The sequence below is a fragment of the Nomascus leucogenys genome, chromosome 12 (assembly GCF_006542625.1).
Source record: "Nomascus leucogenys isolate Asia chromosome 12, Asia_NLE_v1, whole genome shotgun sequence".
Taxonomy (NCBI): Eukaryota; Metazoa; Chordata; class Mammalia; order Primates; family Hylobatidae; genus Nomascus; species Nomascus leucogenys.
Genome location: NC_044392.1, coordinates 44656528 through 44672332, shown reverse-complemented (window position 1 = coordinate 44672332; position 15805 = coordinate 44656528). Strand labels below are relative to the sequence as shown.

Below are 15805 nucleotides of genomic sequence, written 5' to 3'. Positions count from 1 at the left end.
GAGATCATGTGATTGTGGGGGAGCATTGCAGCCATTTGGTGAGTATGAGATTTTTAATGATGGCTGATCACATGTAGAAACTTGGATCTACTGGTAAATGTCACTGTCACCCAGAGCAAGGCAGTACTTGAAGTCTTTGCTGTGACATGTTAAGGGTGGGGAGAGGCTGTGACTGAGATTGGATGTGACAGCAAGACAGATCCTGAGTGACAGAATGGAACAGAGTGGAGTGGGGCAGACTGCACCAGGCAAAGATGTGTCCCCAACAGGAGCTGCCTGGGACTTCAGATGTCAGGGCAGGTGTCTGTCTCTACTGTCCCCTCCCCAACAGACTTCCCTCCCTACTTTCTGAAAGCAAGGAGGAAAGGAGGGAGGTTTCCCTTCGGAAAGGAGATTTTGATCAGTGTAGAATCTATAAGACCTAAGGAGTTATGGCTTAAGCACCTTTGATATCACCACCTAAGGCTCAGGAAAAGAACCTGCTGGAACTGTGTGTAAAATGGGTGGGGTAGAAGTTAGAGTGGCTTCTCTTCTCAGCTTTAGTCTTCAGAGTGGCCGATAAAAACAGAATAGAAACCTAAGCATTCCTTCCTCCTCTCTGTCCCCCAGGGGAAGGAAGAGAGAATAAATGCCACATCTCATTAAGCTTTTACGAGCTCAGGCAGGCAGAGTGGGCCCACACCGGAGGCAGGCAGAGGGCTGGGGGAGGCTGCAGGAAGGATTCCCCAGTTCTCTCAGGGAGATGTGTTCCCGAACTTAAAGGCCAGCTCCACAGAAAATGAAATAAGGGTTAACAACAGATGTGGGAGTAACAGCTGCTTTTATTAACATCAGAAGGGCAACAGTACAGGAAGTTGGGTAGATGTGGGGACAACAGAGAGACTGTGGCAGAGGCAGGACTGCAGATCTATGGAAATTGCCTGGAAGAGTCAGCTGTAAGGCATGAGAATCCTGAGGGTAAAAGAGAAAAGGGAAAGACTCCTCTTTGATCTTATGGAGCTGAAATAACAAGATCTTAAACATGAGTGATAACTCTGTTGCCCCAACCTAAGGTGACTTTAAATCCAAGGTATAAAACACGGCATGGATATTAGTTTGAATAGGGAAAATGAGAACTCTCTTTGAGCTAAAAAAAAAAAAAAAAAAAAAAAAAAAAATGAAAGCATTAAAACCCTGATTAAGTCTGCACAATGATCCAGAGTGTAAGGATGGGAGAAAGAATAAATACCTTAGTGACCCACATATTAAACAGACCACAAACAAGAGAACAAGACTTGAAGCTAATGGAAGGTCATCTTGCCCATGCCGCCATGGGGGGCAAGAGTGCCACAATGCCACGTGGGCACTAACACACACTGCATCCCCCCAGTCCCTGCCTAGGTTGGAGGGTGTGCAGATCACAGCAGCAGAGCTGCCTAGACTCAGGCAGGGCAGGAACACCCACTGCTCCTGCAGTGCGAGGTAAGGATGGGGAGCCTGGCCCTGGCTTTGTGGGAGTGCAGAGAGAAGGAAGGCAGAGGGGAAATCAAGCCGCTGGGGTAGTGTTTGTAATATTGGGGTCTGTGGGAGGGCAGTAGCAGACACAAGAGTAATGGCTTTCCCAGGTCAAGGTCCATGTCCTACCATCTGGCAGGAAAGCCAGGGGTTTATCATGCATGATAAAAGCCACACAACTGGACTCTGGGCAAGGCCTGCTTTAGCCAATTAGAAGATACACTGTCTGTGACCAGGCAGGCAAGCTCCTCCCAGCTGGGGAAGGGGTGAGAATCCCTGGGCCTTGCCCAGTCCTGAGCTCTGGGTGTCTGCAGGGAAGTGCAGTGGGGAGTTAGTGTTAAAGAAAGCATCCAAAGAGGTAAGAGGGGCTTGGGTAGCACCCTTTGCCTCTGTCACTTCCGCAAAAACTTATTGTTGAGGAGGAAGATGAGAAGGTTGACATTGACTTTGGCCTTGTTGAAGAGTTTCATGACAGCCACACCCTCATACTGGAGCTGCAGGAGGTCCTAGGAGGGAAGAGGCAGAGAGGGGAGTTTAAGGGCTTCTGAATGTGGTCCAGTCAGATGGTGTACAAAACACTCACATCATGGGGCCTTCTGCAGTCACCAGTGGCACTGGCCACTGAAGTAGGGCATTGAAATCCCACTTCACAAATGAGGAAACTGAGGCAAGAGAGGTACAGTGACTTGATCAAATGTCAACTCAAGCAAAACCAGGGCTTGAAATTGTTTTTCTTATTTTATTTATTTATTTTTTGAGACGGAGTCTCACTCTGTCTCCCAGGCTAGAGTGCAGTGGCGCGATCTCGGCTCGCTGCAATCTCCGCCTCCCAGGTTCAAGCGATTCTCCTGCTTCAGCTCCTGAGTAGCTGGGATTATAAGCAGGTGCCACCACACCAGGCTAATTTTTGTATTTTTAGTAGAGACGGGGTTTCACTATATTGGCCAGGCTGGTCTCGAACTGCTGACCTCGTGATCTGCCCGCCTCGGCCTCCCAGAGTGCTGGGATTACAGGCGTGAGCCACTGCACCCGGCCAAAATCATTTTTCTTACTCAAAAGGCAAAACAGCAAAGCAAAAAGATTTGGATTAAAAACTACTGCTCGGCTGGGCACGGTGACTCATGCCTGTAAATCCCAGCAGTTTGGGAGGCCGAGGCAGGTGGATCACAAGGTCAGCAGTTTGAGACCAGCCTGACCAACATGGTGAAAACCCATCTCTACTAAAAATACACAAAAAGTTAGCTGGTGTGGTGGCGCGCACCTGTAATCCCAGCTACTCGGGAAGCCGAGGCAGGAGAATCGCTTGAACCCAGGAGGCAGAGGCTGCAGTGAGCTGAGATTGCGCCATTGCACTCCAGCCTGGGTGACAGAGTGAGGCTCCGTCTCAAGAAAACAAACAAACAAACAAAAACCCAAAAAAGGCCGGGCTTGGTGGCTCATGCCTATAATCCTAGCACTTTGGGAGGCCGAGGCGGGTGGATCACGAGGTCAGGAGATCGAGACCATCCCGGCTAACACGGTGAAACCCCGTCTCTACTAAAAATACAAAAAATTAGCTGGGCGTGGTGGTGGGCGCCTGTAGTCCCAGCTACTTGGGAGGCTGAGGCAGGAGAATGGCATGAACCCAGGAGGCAGAGCTTGCAGTGAGCAAGATCGCGCCACTGCACTCCAGCCTGGGTGACAGAGCAAGACTCCATCTTAAAAAAAAACAACAAAAAAAACCAAAAACCCAAAAAAGCAACAACAACGACAATAACCACAACCAAAAACACCACTGCTTCACTCCTTTCCTGACACTGGCCTATGACTTAGGCCAGCTTCTTAACCTTTTAGCCTAGAGCCTGTAAAATAGGGATAATACTTCAGAGCTGTGGAGAGGATTAAATGAGGTAACATGTAAAGTCCCTGACATGTGATAGGGCTTCAAATATTAATCCTGCTTCTGACACCAGCAGCCCACTCCACTATCCCTGATGCTTGCCAGTGGGGTCTGTGTCAGGGCATGGGGAAAGGGGGGCTTGGGCTACACAGACCCCCACCCTTCTCTTCAGGAACAGACGATACTGATCGGGTGAAAAACTGAGCTGGTGTCATCTGAGGACTAGGAAAGTGAGGCCAGCTGCTCTCTTCAGGCCAGCACCTAAAGCCCAGCAGGTGTCCTGCAGGCTCATGGGACTGTCCCCTCACCTGATAGTGAAGCTGAAATCGCTCCATGTCCACACCCAGGAACTTGGCATTTACTTCAAACTTTCCTGCCTCATCTCCCGGGGTGATGTCAAAGATGACGTTTCTGAAGCTGTCAGGAACAGGATTCAAAACAGGAACCCACTGCCTCTTTCCAGGGCTACAACCACATTCTTGTACCCACTGCTCCTTATCCTGGGCAGCAGTGTAATCCAGAACCAGCTTTCCCTCTGTCACTCCCAGAGGGCCCAGCTCGCTGTCTTCTCCCAGTTTTACTTCTGCTCCCCACACCATCTCTTTATCTGCCCCGCCCTACCCAGCTGTTCTCACCTCTGGAAAGCTTTCCCAGTACCCTCTGCCTCAGGGCATCTAGAACTGTGCTAGACCATGTCCATGGCCCTTCACTTTCTGTCTGGGCATGCTCTGTCTCCACCATCATTCTAGCAGCAACTTCAAGACCGGGACCATGCTTTTCCTTCTCTTCCACCTGGTGCCCAGCCCAGAGCTCCACCCCCAGGTTAGAGGACAGGAAGGGGCTGACATCCTGCCCTCCAAAGACACATACTGAGAGGCGGGAAGATCTTCAATTTCCACCAAGACACCCTTTTCCAGGAGCTGAGCAGCAGTGTAATGAAGAGAAGGCTGCTTCTTCCCCTTCCCAGAACTCCTGATTAAAAAAAGGCCCCAGAGAATTCATCCAACAAACACTTTACCACCAAAGAAACTTGTTTTCTGTGGCTGGAAAGGAAATGAGACCCCGAGGAAGACTTCTCACTGATGGAAGACAGAGAAGGGGGGCTGCACTTGAGCCCAAGACTTTGTAAATCAGGCTCAAAGACCAGACTTAGGAAGGGACTGTGCTGTGCTGGGTGAGATTCCCCTTTCAAAGCTGGGAGATAGTGGGGCAAAGGTGACATGGGCAGGGGTGAGAAGTCACACGTAACCTTCCGAGTATGGGAAAGCAGCACCTACTTGGAGTCAGGGGCCAGGTGGTCCAGGCAGGCCCGGATGTACTGGCTGTAGTAGTCACCCTGCTCCTCATAGAAGGTAGTCTTAGTGCTCAGGCCCTGTAATGTGGCCTGCAGCTTCACCAGCTCCGCCTTCCGCCTGTGCCTGTGTCTGTGCTGGTTGCGGATGTCCTGGGGTTGGGGAACAGAGGAAGGGATGAGTGGTCCTTCCTGGCAGGAGAGCCTTAGGGCCTGACACAGGCCCAAGCACTACACACTGTGAGGCTCTTCAGAAGAACAGGCTTCAAGGCTGTTTTCCTAGAAGGAAAATCTCAAGGATGGTATTCCAAATCCTCAAGGCATGTCCTCAGGGCCTCCGCCCGTTGAGGACTAACTGGTTTCAAGACTGTTTGTTTTTTAGCAAAAGAAAGTTGCAAGGATACTTTTGTAGGTCATAAGCTGAGGATTGGGTTTTCATGCTCTTGTGTGAGATATGCTTCTCTCAAACCTTCTGACCTGGGCACATTACCCAGCTAATGTGGAAAAAAAAAAGAGAGAGAGTTGCAAGAACACCCTCCTCTCTAACTAATTTCAAGATCTTTCCTTCAGGCCAGGAGTGGTGATTCACACCTGTAATCCCAGCACTTTGTGAGAGCCTAAGGTGGGCAGATTACTTGAGGTCAGGAGTTTGAGACCAGCCTGGCCAACATAGTGAAACCCTGTCTCTACTAAAAATACAAAAATTTGGCTAGGTGCAGTGGCTCACGCCTGTAATCCCAGCATTTTGGGAGGCCAAGATGGGCGGACCCTGAGGTCAGGAGTTCGAAAACAGCCAGGCCAACATGGGCTGAAACCGTGTCTGTACTAAAAATACAAAAATTAGCTGGGCGTGGCAGCGCGCACCTGTAATCCCAGCTACTTGGGAGGCTGAGGCAGGAGAATCGCTTGAACCAGGGAGGTGAAGGTTGCAGTGAGCCAGGATCACACCACTGCTCTCCAGCCTGGAAGACAGAGTGAGACTGTCTCAAAAAAAAAAGAAAAAAAAAAAAGAAAAGAAAATCTTTCCTTCAAAAAGGACCCTCAGCCTTCCTCTGGCTGGTGACAATTTTGGGTGGGCATTCATCAGGAGGGGCCCACCAACACTACGGATTAACATGTACATGCACACACACACACACACACACACACATGTACACACAGGCACACGGAGCCCAGGCCCAGGTTATTACCTTGGCCAGCTCGTCCACTAGCCCCTGGTAGCCATTTCTGGCGCTGACCAACCCCAGGGCTTCAAGTCGGCGCAGGTTCCGCAGGACGCGTCGCTGCTTCTCTGCCAGTGGCAGGAGGGAGTGAGCTGTCAGTGAGCGGTGTCGTCGCAGTGGCTCCGGTGTCTGGGCTGTACAGGCCTGGCGTCGGCTCATCAGCTGCTTGTGGGCTGCTTCCTGGGGACACACAGACGCTGGAGGGGTCTACCAGGTCCTACCATTCTGCTCCCACACCAGGGAAGGTCCCATGGGCACCAGCAACAAAGGGAGGCCTGAGCATTTTTCTGGGTATCATTAAGAAAGTGCCCCAGAGCCCAGCCTCTGCAGGATATGGCTGGGGCAGGGCATAGCTTATGAAGAATATCAAGGTATAACACCATAACACATGGTGTCACACATGGGAGGGCCTCATAGATCACCACAGGGGAGGAGTGGCCCAAAGGAGACCCAAACCCAGGCCATGGCATAAAGGATTCCGGACAGACACTAGCTGTGACTTCCCAACAATGGATCTTTCTGATGGCACAGGATGTTTGGGGGCATTTCCCTGTCTGTTCTGTTTTGGGACACACCTCTACTGGCCATCCCCACCTTTTCTTTGGGAAGACGCTGGTTCAGTCTTCGCTCCAGCGGGCCCAACCTGCCCCTGGCCCCCCACCTGCCTACTACCTTCTCCTGCCTCCACGCGTTCTAGCAGACCACTCTTCTGAGTGCAGGCCTTCCAGGGGAGCCTTCTCAGACTGTCTCTCAGCGCCCCCCATAGCCCTAGTGTTGGTGCTTGTTTCAGTGTGTGAAGTGGGGAGAGGGGTGGGGCCCCATGACTCTGCAGCCTGAGGCTTCCCAAGGCTAAAGCTGTATCCCTCACCCTGTAGGCCTCCAGAGTTCTCATTACTGGTGAGCACAGGTGTCCGCTTCTGGCTGACTGTGGGTGAGGTTCAGAGGAGGGAAACAGCAGCCGTGCAGGTGGGACAAGGCGGGGGATGAATGAGACAGAACCTGTGGGCTGGCCCGGCTACTCACTTGCTCTCTGGAAGCCGAGAGGGACAGGATCTCCTTGAGGGTGTCCCCAGGATGGAACTGTATGATATCGGCCAACAGCTGCTTGGTGCTGCACAAGGAGGGCAGTGACAGAGGAGAGGTAAGGGGCAGGGGAAGGGCCTGGACATGGGACTGGCCAGAGGTCTGAGAGTAAGTGGACCATGCTCTATAGCATGGCTGCTAGGATATAAGGAGAGAGAGCAAGGGATAGGGGATGTCGTTGCCTAGAATACCTTCCCCACAACTATCTTCCTTTGAGTCCTTCAGCTGAGCACACATGTCCTTCCCGCCCAGCCATCCCTTCTCCTTAGCTCTCAATGCATCTGACAGCCACCGCCCTCTTGGTGGTGCTCTGTGTTCAGCCCTAGCCTGACCCTGCTCTCAGCCCTTTGATGGCAGGACAAAGACGATACTTAGCTCACTTGTTTTTTTTTTTTTTTAGATGGAGTTTCACTCCTGTCACCCAGGCTGGAGTGCAATGGCATGATCTTGGCTCACTGCAACCTCTGCCTCCCAGGTTCAAGTGATTCTCCTGCCTCAGCCTCCCAAGTAGCTGGGATTACAGGTGCCCGCCACCATGCCCAGCTAATTTTTGTATTTTTAGTAGAGATGGGGTTTCACCATGTTGGCCAGGCTGGTCTCGAACTCCTGACCTCAGGTGACCCACCTGCCTCGGCCTCCCAAAGTGCTGGGATTACAGACATGAGCCACCGCACCTGGCCAGCTCACTTGTTTATTGAGTGAATGAGTGGGTGCAAGGGGTTGCCTTGTTGGCAGGGAGCTTGAGCTGGCACTTTGGCTCCTCTTCTGCCCAGATGACCAGCTCACCCCTACTGGGAGTCCTCCCTCACTTTTGTAGGACTGGGGAAGAAAAGCTCCATGCCCATCTGCTGACCATCACACTCAACAATAATGTGGAATTAGGCTGGGCACAGTGGTTCACACCTGTAATCCCAGCACTTTAGGAGGCCAAGGCAGGCAGATCGCTTGAGGTCAGGAGTTCAAAACCAGGCTGGCCAACATGGTGAAACCCCATCTCTACTAAAAATACAAAAATTGGCCGGACGTGGTGGTGAGCGCCTGTAGTCTCATCTACTCCGGAGGCTGAGGCAGGAGAATCACCTGAACCTAGAAGGCAGAGGTTGCAGTGAACTGAGTTCACGTCACTGCACTCCAGCCTGGGTGACAGAGTGAGACTCCATCTCAAAAAAAAAAAAAAAAAAAAAGTGGAATTAGAACATGAGATCTACAACCCACTGGCTGTGGAACTTTGGATAAATCACATAACTACTGAGTCTTTCCTCAACTATGAAGAGGGGAAGCCACCATCTACCTCATAGCTTGTTTCTAAGAATAAACGATAACATATAAAAAAGCATTTGGGCCAGGCGCAGTGGGTCAATCCTGTAATCCTAGCACTTTGGGAGGCTGAGGCAGGTGGATGGCTTTGAGGCCAGGAGTTTGAGGCCAGCTTGGGCAACATGGCGAGACTCTGTCTCTACTTGAAAAAAAGAAAAAAGCACTTGGTAAACAGCACAATATGCAAACACCTGCTGTTGCCAATATCTTCACCATTCCTTTACTTTCAGTACAACACAGAGCAAAAAGCTGAGGATACCAGACGGAAAAGAGCCAAGGCTGCAGTGAGGGGAATAAAGGTAGGCTTCAGGGAGAACTTCTTGAAGGATAAGGGAGCCCAGGAATAAGGTGGAATGGGCACCTCAGAGTAAGGCCATTTTACTGGCCTCAGGCCTGGGGAGCTCAGGTATGCAGGGGCAGAGGCCGGCGTCACCCACCTCAGAAGCAGGCTACGGGTGTTGGAGTCATCAGCGTCTGCCTCTAGTCCTTCAAACTTGTTGGTCAGTGTCAGGGACACTTCTAGCTTGCTCAGGTCCGTGTGCCCATCTGCAGCGATGCTCTCCCCTGAGGTGTGGTGAGGAATGAGAGGGAGACAGCATACACACACACATGCGCACACACACACACACATGCACCAATGGGGTCACGTTAAATCGGCTGCTCCACATGCCCCTCTTCCAGGAAGTTTTCCCACACTGGGCTGCAGAACTACCCTGTGTCCCCAACCCTTAGCACCGATGGAAGGGCTGTCATCCACAGAGCATACCCTTGTGTTACCGGGGCTGTGCCACCCCCACACTCTCAGCCCTGGGTGCCCTGAGGGTAGAGGAGCCATGCCTCCCGGAGCCTGCAGCTCCTGGTTCTCTCCAATCACCATCTTCATTCTGTCCTTCCTCCCAGTAAGTTGGCTTCCTCCTATTCCATGGCCCGGAAACCCCTCCTTCTCAGAGAAACCTAATGAGGCCCTGATCCCTGTGCCTCTTTCAGATCACTTAATTGGCCGTTTTCCATGATGATCGTGGGTCCCTCTACTGTTTGTCTACCTTCTCCACATCAATCTGTGTCCCTGTGCCCATGTCAGGACCAGAGGGAGTGTATGGAACTAGTCGCCTGGCACAAGACCTAGACTGCATGGGCATGCTCACATGCCCTGCCTGCTTGCCTGCCTGCCTGTCCCTCCCTCCCTGCAGGCCCCCTAGCTGGCCCCAGCTGCTAAGGAGGGCACACACCAATAAGGTCAGGGATGGTGGGCAGCTCCCCAAGGTCATCCAGGAGCTCATGCAGGGGGTCTTGGTGATCAGGGGCAATGCAGTCCTGGTGCTCCAGCAACAGCTGCAGCACAGAGGAAGAAAAGGAAATGCAGGGTCTGAGCCAGGTCTTCCCTCTGGGGCCAGCCCACTACCCCATCACAGGCTATCAAACCCTTGCCCACCCAGCCAACACCCTCCAGATCTCAGCCCCTCACCCTGTGTGTGTTGACCAGCTCCCCCACGGTGATGTACACCACGGGTTTGGCCACAGCCACCATGTCTGAGTACTCGTCCACTGCAAAACGCTCCTCTGGCTCTGGCACCTGGCAGGCTCTATGGATGAACTTCCTGTCCAGAGGGCGGGCATGTGAGAGAGCGGGGAGGGCCAGCACCCCACACATCTTCTGTCCCCATCATTTCCCCAGACTTCTCCAGTGATTGCTCAGGCCAATTTGGACTCTCCAGTCTCAGCTTCTGCCCTCTGTCCTCCCCTACCTCTGTCCCAGTGACCCCTCAAGCCAATCTCCCTTAATAGTCTCCTTTTCTCTCCACTGGGAAGTCCTTCCAACAACCTATCCTCCACCCCGCTCATTATGCTCGTCCCTTCTATTTATGCCTCTTGTCATCATGGATTCTGGAGGGGACAAGTGGGATGTCAAAGGTGAGAAGAGGGAAGAAAGGGGACAGAGAGGAAAGGGACCCAAGACCTGAACTTGAGGTGTGTTTCCTCCAGATAGTCATTCAGGACCCGCAGGTGCTGGCTCTGCCCAGAGAAGGCCTTGCCAGCTGCAGCGTGCTGTAGGAGCTGAGCCACAGCCCCCAGGGCATGGCGCTGGGGGGCAGCCAGGGCTCCACCAGCTGCCACGGCCACAATGTCGAAGGCGTCAGGAGCCACCACGGCTGGGTTCAGGAAGCGGTAGTACAGGAGGTTCCCGACCACCTGAGGGCAGAGGAGACTCTCCCAGGAGTGTCCAGGGGCCGCCTCGACTGGTGCGGCCCCACATTCCCAGCTTGCTTGGCTGGAAGGGACACCTGGGCCAACCCCCTCACTTCAAAGAAAACAGGCCCAGGGCAGGCAGACAACTTGCTTAAGGCCACACAGCAAACCTGAGCAAGAGCTGGGACTTGAACCCAGATCTCCTGACAAGAAGCCAGTGTTGCCCACTCTGTTCGCTCACACCCCAGCGTGAGCCATCTGCCACCTGAAGCCCTGCGGGTGAGCCAGGCTCCATTTATAGAGGCAGCATATTTCTCTCCTTGGATTTTTATGGCATAGGATTTTTTGTGTTTCTGTCTCAGTCTGGGGATTGCAGGTACCAGCAAAGCAAAGGAGGGATTGGGAGGTGGGGGTGGGGAGACAACACTTGCCTTATAGACCTCGCTGTCTGTGGCGTCGGGGAATTTCTCTGCCAAAGTTGCCTTCAGGACTTTGGCCACATATCGCATCCCATACCTGGGGACAAAGAAATAGGTGCGCTGTGCCTATGCCTCTGCCCATCTCTCTCTGCCAGAGATAAGAGCTTGAGTGCCTGGCTGTCTCTTCTCCCCCAGGCTCAGCCACTCCAGAGTGGAGCCCAAGCACTGTCCCTCCACTAGCCATGGCTAGCTCCCTGCTGCCTTCCTCCAAATGACTCCTGCCTTGTGTCAGCAGTCAGGACCAGGGCCCTATCATCTACTAAATCTCTCACACAGCCTCTAACCTGGCTCAAGAACCTCTTCTCTGAGACTCTCTGGCTCCTCTGCAGAGCACCCCAGATCACCATAGCCATCCCCCATCCCCCAGAGGCACCGTTAACCTAAAGCTTGGGTATCTGACACTCACAGCCAAAACCCTGTCCTAGGACAGCCTAGATGGCTCCGAGGTAGTCAACCTTGTCAGTTGTCACAGAGCACCTGTGAGTGGCCTAGTCTGGGCTAGAGGCAGGGCCCCAAGGAGATCAGTGAGCCGGGAAGAGAAGCTCCAGTTTGGACTCCACAACCAACCAGAGATATTATCTTAGGCTATTTCCTTCCCCTTTGCAAGTCTATCCCCTGGTCTAGAAAATGGGAATGATCATTCTTGCCTTCTCTTCTCACAGGGTTTTTTGAGGATCAAGTGAAATTATGTCTGCGAGAGTAACGTATAATGGTAGACTACTATTCAAATGTGCTAGACTGTATTATCATTATTATTCCTATTATGGATGTGCCACCTACAAATGTAATTAAATTCATTTAAAAGCAATTTCCACTCCTAGGGTACCAGAGACAGAAGTTTACAGCTCATTGTGTACTTTACTTTCTTAAGCCTAGAACAATCTTTTCTTACTCCTAATTGTAAACTCTTAATCTGGTTCTCCAGATTTGGGGAGCAGGGTTATAAACTCTGTGGGTTCCCCCTTTCAACATCCTCATCTTGCCCTGGGCACTCCAGCCTGGGCAACGGAGTGAGACCCTGTCTCAAAAATAATAATAATAAAAAATAAAGAAAAACAAACAAAAAAAGAGTGAAAGCCTGTCATTTTCGACAACATAGATGAACCTAGAGGTTCATGTTAAGTGACATAAGCCAAACACAGAAGGACAAATACTGCATGATCTCACTCATATGTGGAATCTAAAAAAGGTGATTTCGCGGGAGTAGAGAGTAGAATGGTGGTTACCGGAGCCTGGGAAGGGTAGGAGAGTGGGGAGAGAGGATGGGGAGAGGTTGGTCAATGGATACAAAGTTACAGTCAGGTAAAAAGAATAAGTTCTGGTGCTCTATTGCACAGAAGGTGACTATAGTTGATAATGTGTTGTATATCTCAAAATAGCTAGAAGGATTTTGAATGTTCTCACCACAAAGAAATAAATGTTTGAGGTAATAGATATGCTAATTACCCTGATTTGATCATTCATTGCACAATGTATACATGTATCAAAACATCACACTGTACCCTATGAATATGTACAATTATTATGTGTCAAAAAATAAATGTAGAAAACCAAATGTATTGACTAAATTTTTTAAGAAAAGAGAGAACTATAAAGTACTTCATATGCTTAAAATATTTATTTTTGATATTGGGAACTGAAGAGTCCCATTTTCTCCTCATTTGCTGTTAGATAATAAAGTGTCGCCGGGCGCGGTGGCTCACGCTTGTAATCCCAGCACTTTGGGAGGCCGAGGCGGGCGGATCACGAGGTCAGGAGATCGAGACCACGGTGAAACCCCGTCTCTACTAAAAATACAAAAAATGAGCCGGGCGTGGTGGCGGGCGCCTGTAGTCCCAGCTACTCGGAGAGGCTGAGGCAGGAGAATGGCGTGAACCCGGGAGGCGGAGCTTGCAGTGAGCCGAGATCGCGCCACTGCACTCCAGCCTGGGCGACAGAGCGAGACTCCGTCTCAAAAAAAAAAAAAAAAAAAAAAAAAAAGTGTCCCTGAGATCATTTTAGGGTCCCTCCTCTGGTTCCACTGACATCCTACCAGGCCACACACAGACTTGCACGCCGTCTTTCAGCTCAGCCCTCTAGCAGGAATTTCAAGCATTCCCCACGTCTCTTCAGGAACCCCTCTGAGTACCCCTGGCTCCATCTCCCTCCCTGCCTTCCTCCCTGCAGGACTATCACCCTGCTCTGCTCCCCATGGTGGCCTGGCCCTCTTGAAATCCCATGCGTAGGCTGGGGTGGGGCTGTTGCACATACGGAATTTGGTCCACAGATGAGGTGATGGCTACAAGGAACTTATCAGTCATGGCGAGGAGGTTGCGTAGGGCGATGTCCAGTCGTCTCTGGACCTCGGGGTGGCTCAAGGCCTGCTCCAGGGTGACATCATATGGGAGATGGCTATGAGCAGAGAGAGACAAGGTGTAAGCAGGAGCCCCCTCCAATGGCCTCCTTCCCCAAGGCCCTATTCCTTAAACTCTTGTCTAACAACAAGATCTCATACAGATGTGCTAAGGACAGCTCAGCATGCTAAAGGAGAAAGGGCCAGAATGAGAGAAAGGACTGGAGAAATGCAGATGGGAGGTAAAGAAGAGTTGGAGTATCTACAGGGAAGCTGGAAGAATGTAGGAAGCAACAGAGAACCTGGAATCTAGGGACCCTTCTAAAGGAAACAGATGACAAGCAGGCGGCTGCGCTGCAAATAGTCTTTGGGAGTTTGGAATAATGAAGAGGCTGGGCCAGAGCCTTATAGTTCCCTCACCTAAAGCCTCCTGTGCCATCCAGAGCAGCCACCAGGATTGCCTGCTTGCCTCTGTGGCTAGGTTTCCCTAGCACTTAGGGACCTGAGTAATGACCCCAGGCTATAAGGGCAACCTATTTCTCGCACTATCTCATTTGCCTATTCATCTGTAAATAGAAATATTCTTCTATGCCCCTATCAATAGGAGTCCATATCCCAACTCCCAGCAAATTTTTTTTTTTTTTTGCGGGGGGACAGAGTCTCACTCTGTTGCCTAGAGCTGGAGTGCAGTGGTGCGATCTCAGCTCACCGCAACCTCCGCCTCCCAGGTTCAAGTGATTCTCTTGCCTCAGCCTCCCGAGTAGCTGGGACGACTACAGGAGTGCGCCACAATACCCGGCTAATTTTTGTATTTTTTATTTTTTTTGAGACAGTCTCTCTCTGTCGCCCAGGCTGGAGTGCAGTGGCACAGTCTCGGCTCACTGCAAGCTCCGCCTCCCGGGTTCATGACATTCTCCTGCTTCAGCCTCCCGAGTAGCTAGGATTACAGGGGCCCGCCACCACGCCCGGCTAATTTTTTGTATTTTTAGTAGAGATGGGGTTTCACCATGTTAGCCAGGATGGTCGTGATCTCCTGACCTTGTGATCCGCCCGCCTCAGTATCCCAAAGTGCTGGGATTACAGATGTGAGCCACCATGCCCGGCCTGTATTTTTAGTAGAGGGTTTCACCATGGTGGCCAGGCTGGTCTCAAACTCCTGACCTCAGGTGATCCGCCCACCTTGAGCCCCCCAAAGTGCTGGGATTACAGGCATGAGCCACTGTGCCCGGCCCTACTACCAGCAAATTTGACACATCATTTGCAAGCACTGACATGGCAATTAAGCATATTTGCATATTCATCTGTACTCATTTTATGTTAAGCCCACCGGGTCTGGAGTCATTTACATCAGTTTCATGTTAATTATCAGAGGGGGTCTAAAAGACTATTTTATGCATGCCTACAAAGCTGGTGTCATATTTGCATAAATCAGCATGCCCATTTATATGCCACCTTCAAAGTACACCCAAGCTTCCCCAGTAGGGTCCAAGACACAGCTGATCAAAGAGAGCTCTCCCTCTGCCCATGTGCTCACCTGCGCTGCCCTGTCTGGGCCTCAGTCTGGTTGATCCAATTCTTATAGAGGTGGACAGGGTCTGTGTGGACACTGAGCACTTTGTCTTCTAGCACATCCTGGATAACCTTGCCCAGAATCTCCTGCAGGGCACTCTGTCCCCGCCCATTACGGTAGAATCTCACCACCAGCCTCACCACTGTTGGGTTGCCTGTCACCACGTCCTGGGGCTGCTCCACCTTTGACCTGTGGTTTAAGAGGTCACTGAAATCAGTCTTCTGCCTCTGTGTAGGACAAACCGTTGCTTTTCCTTTTTGAGATTTTGGCTCTCAAAGCCTGCCCTGGTGTCCCCGCTCTTAAGGAATGTCTTGATATCTCTCTCATCCTTTGTGTTAGCATGTCAGCCCATATCCTCCCACTGTGCTGTCCCAGACGTTTTACGGTTTCTCCACAGGAGGCAGAGAAAAGAGGTCTTCTGATTCCATTTCTACCCTTAAGCCTCAACAAGCTGTCACCTTGTGAAGGAGCCAACAGGGGCATCTCTTAACCCATTCTCTCCCCATTCCTTTGTGTCTGGAGAGCCTACTTGATTTCCTCCTGGAGTGCTGTCTTGAACAGCTGGAGCAGGAGATAGGCCTCTCGGCGGCTGGAGGCATAGTTGTACAGGCTGAAAATCACTGCCTCCATGAACTTGGTGGTTTTGTTCTGTGGCATCTGAAAGATCAGCTTGGCCAGGTAGATGGGCTGAGTCTACAAGCAAGAGGGGAGACAGGAATGGCTGACCATGCACTTCGAGGACCAGTGATAGGATAAGGAAAGGCTTTCCCCTGATGGAAATCTGGAATGGAGAAAGCACTACCACACTTTCTCCAGGTGCTAGTAACAGACAAACAGGGGAAGAGGTAGTCTCTTTTCCTGGGGATAGGGAATTAAGATTATGGGAAAGGACACCTTGCATGGTGCCAAAGGCACAGACAAGAAGGCCTTGAAGTCTCAGACCCTCAGGA

At 51.4% G+C, this 15805-nt stretch overlaps 1 protein-coding gene and 1 non-coding gene across 2 annotated transcripts in view; one reads left to right on the top strand and one right to left on the bottom strand.

Moving 5' to 3' along the window:
• Positions 1 to 803: 803 nt before the first annotated feature.
• The window catches only part of IQGAP3 (IQ motif containing GTPase activating protein 3), a 46426-nt gene continuing 31424 nt past the window's right edge, over positions 804 to 15805 (bottom strand). The window contains exons 25-38 of the mRNA XM_030823216.1: positions 15385 to 15548; positions 14820 to 15044; positions 13204 to 13344; positions 10906 to 10990; positions 10245 to 10477; positions 9753 to 9885; positions 9517 to 9619; positions 8725 to 8851; positions 6911 to 6998; positions 5855 to 6067; positions 4651 to 4817; positions 4244 to 4345; positions 3682 to 3790; positions 804 to 2000 (exon numbers count right to left, since the gene is read on the bottom strand). Of these exons, the coding sequence (XP_030679076.1) occupies positions 1887 to 2000; positions 3682 to 3790; positions 4244 to 4345; positions 4651 to 4817; positions 5855 to 6067; positions 6911 to 6998; positions 8725 to 8851; positions 9517 to 9619; positions 9753 to 9885; positions 10245 to 10477; positions 10906 to 10990; positions 13204 to 13344; positions 14820 to 15044; positions 15385 to 15548 (2004 nt within the window). The 3' untranslated portion in view covers positions 804 to 1886. The remainder of the gene's footprint in view (positions 2001 to 3681; positions 3791 to 4243; positions 4346 to 4650; positions 4818 to 5854; positions 6068 to 6910; positions 6999 to 8724; positions 8852 to 9516; positions 9620 to 9752; positions 9886 to 10244; positions 10478 to 10905; positions 10991 to 13203; positions 13345 to 14819; positions 15045 to 15384; positions 15549 to 15805) is intronic.
• Positions 5065 to 5164, top strand: LOC115837819. The gene has a single exon (XR_004032868.1). It is a non-coding gene; the product is annotated as a small nucleolar RNA U13 (small nucleolar RNA).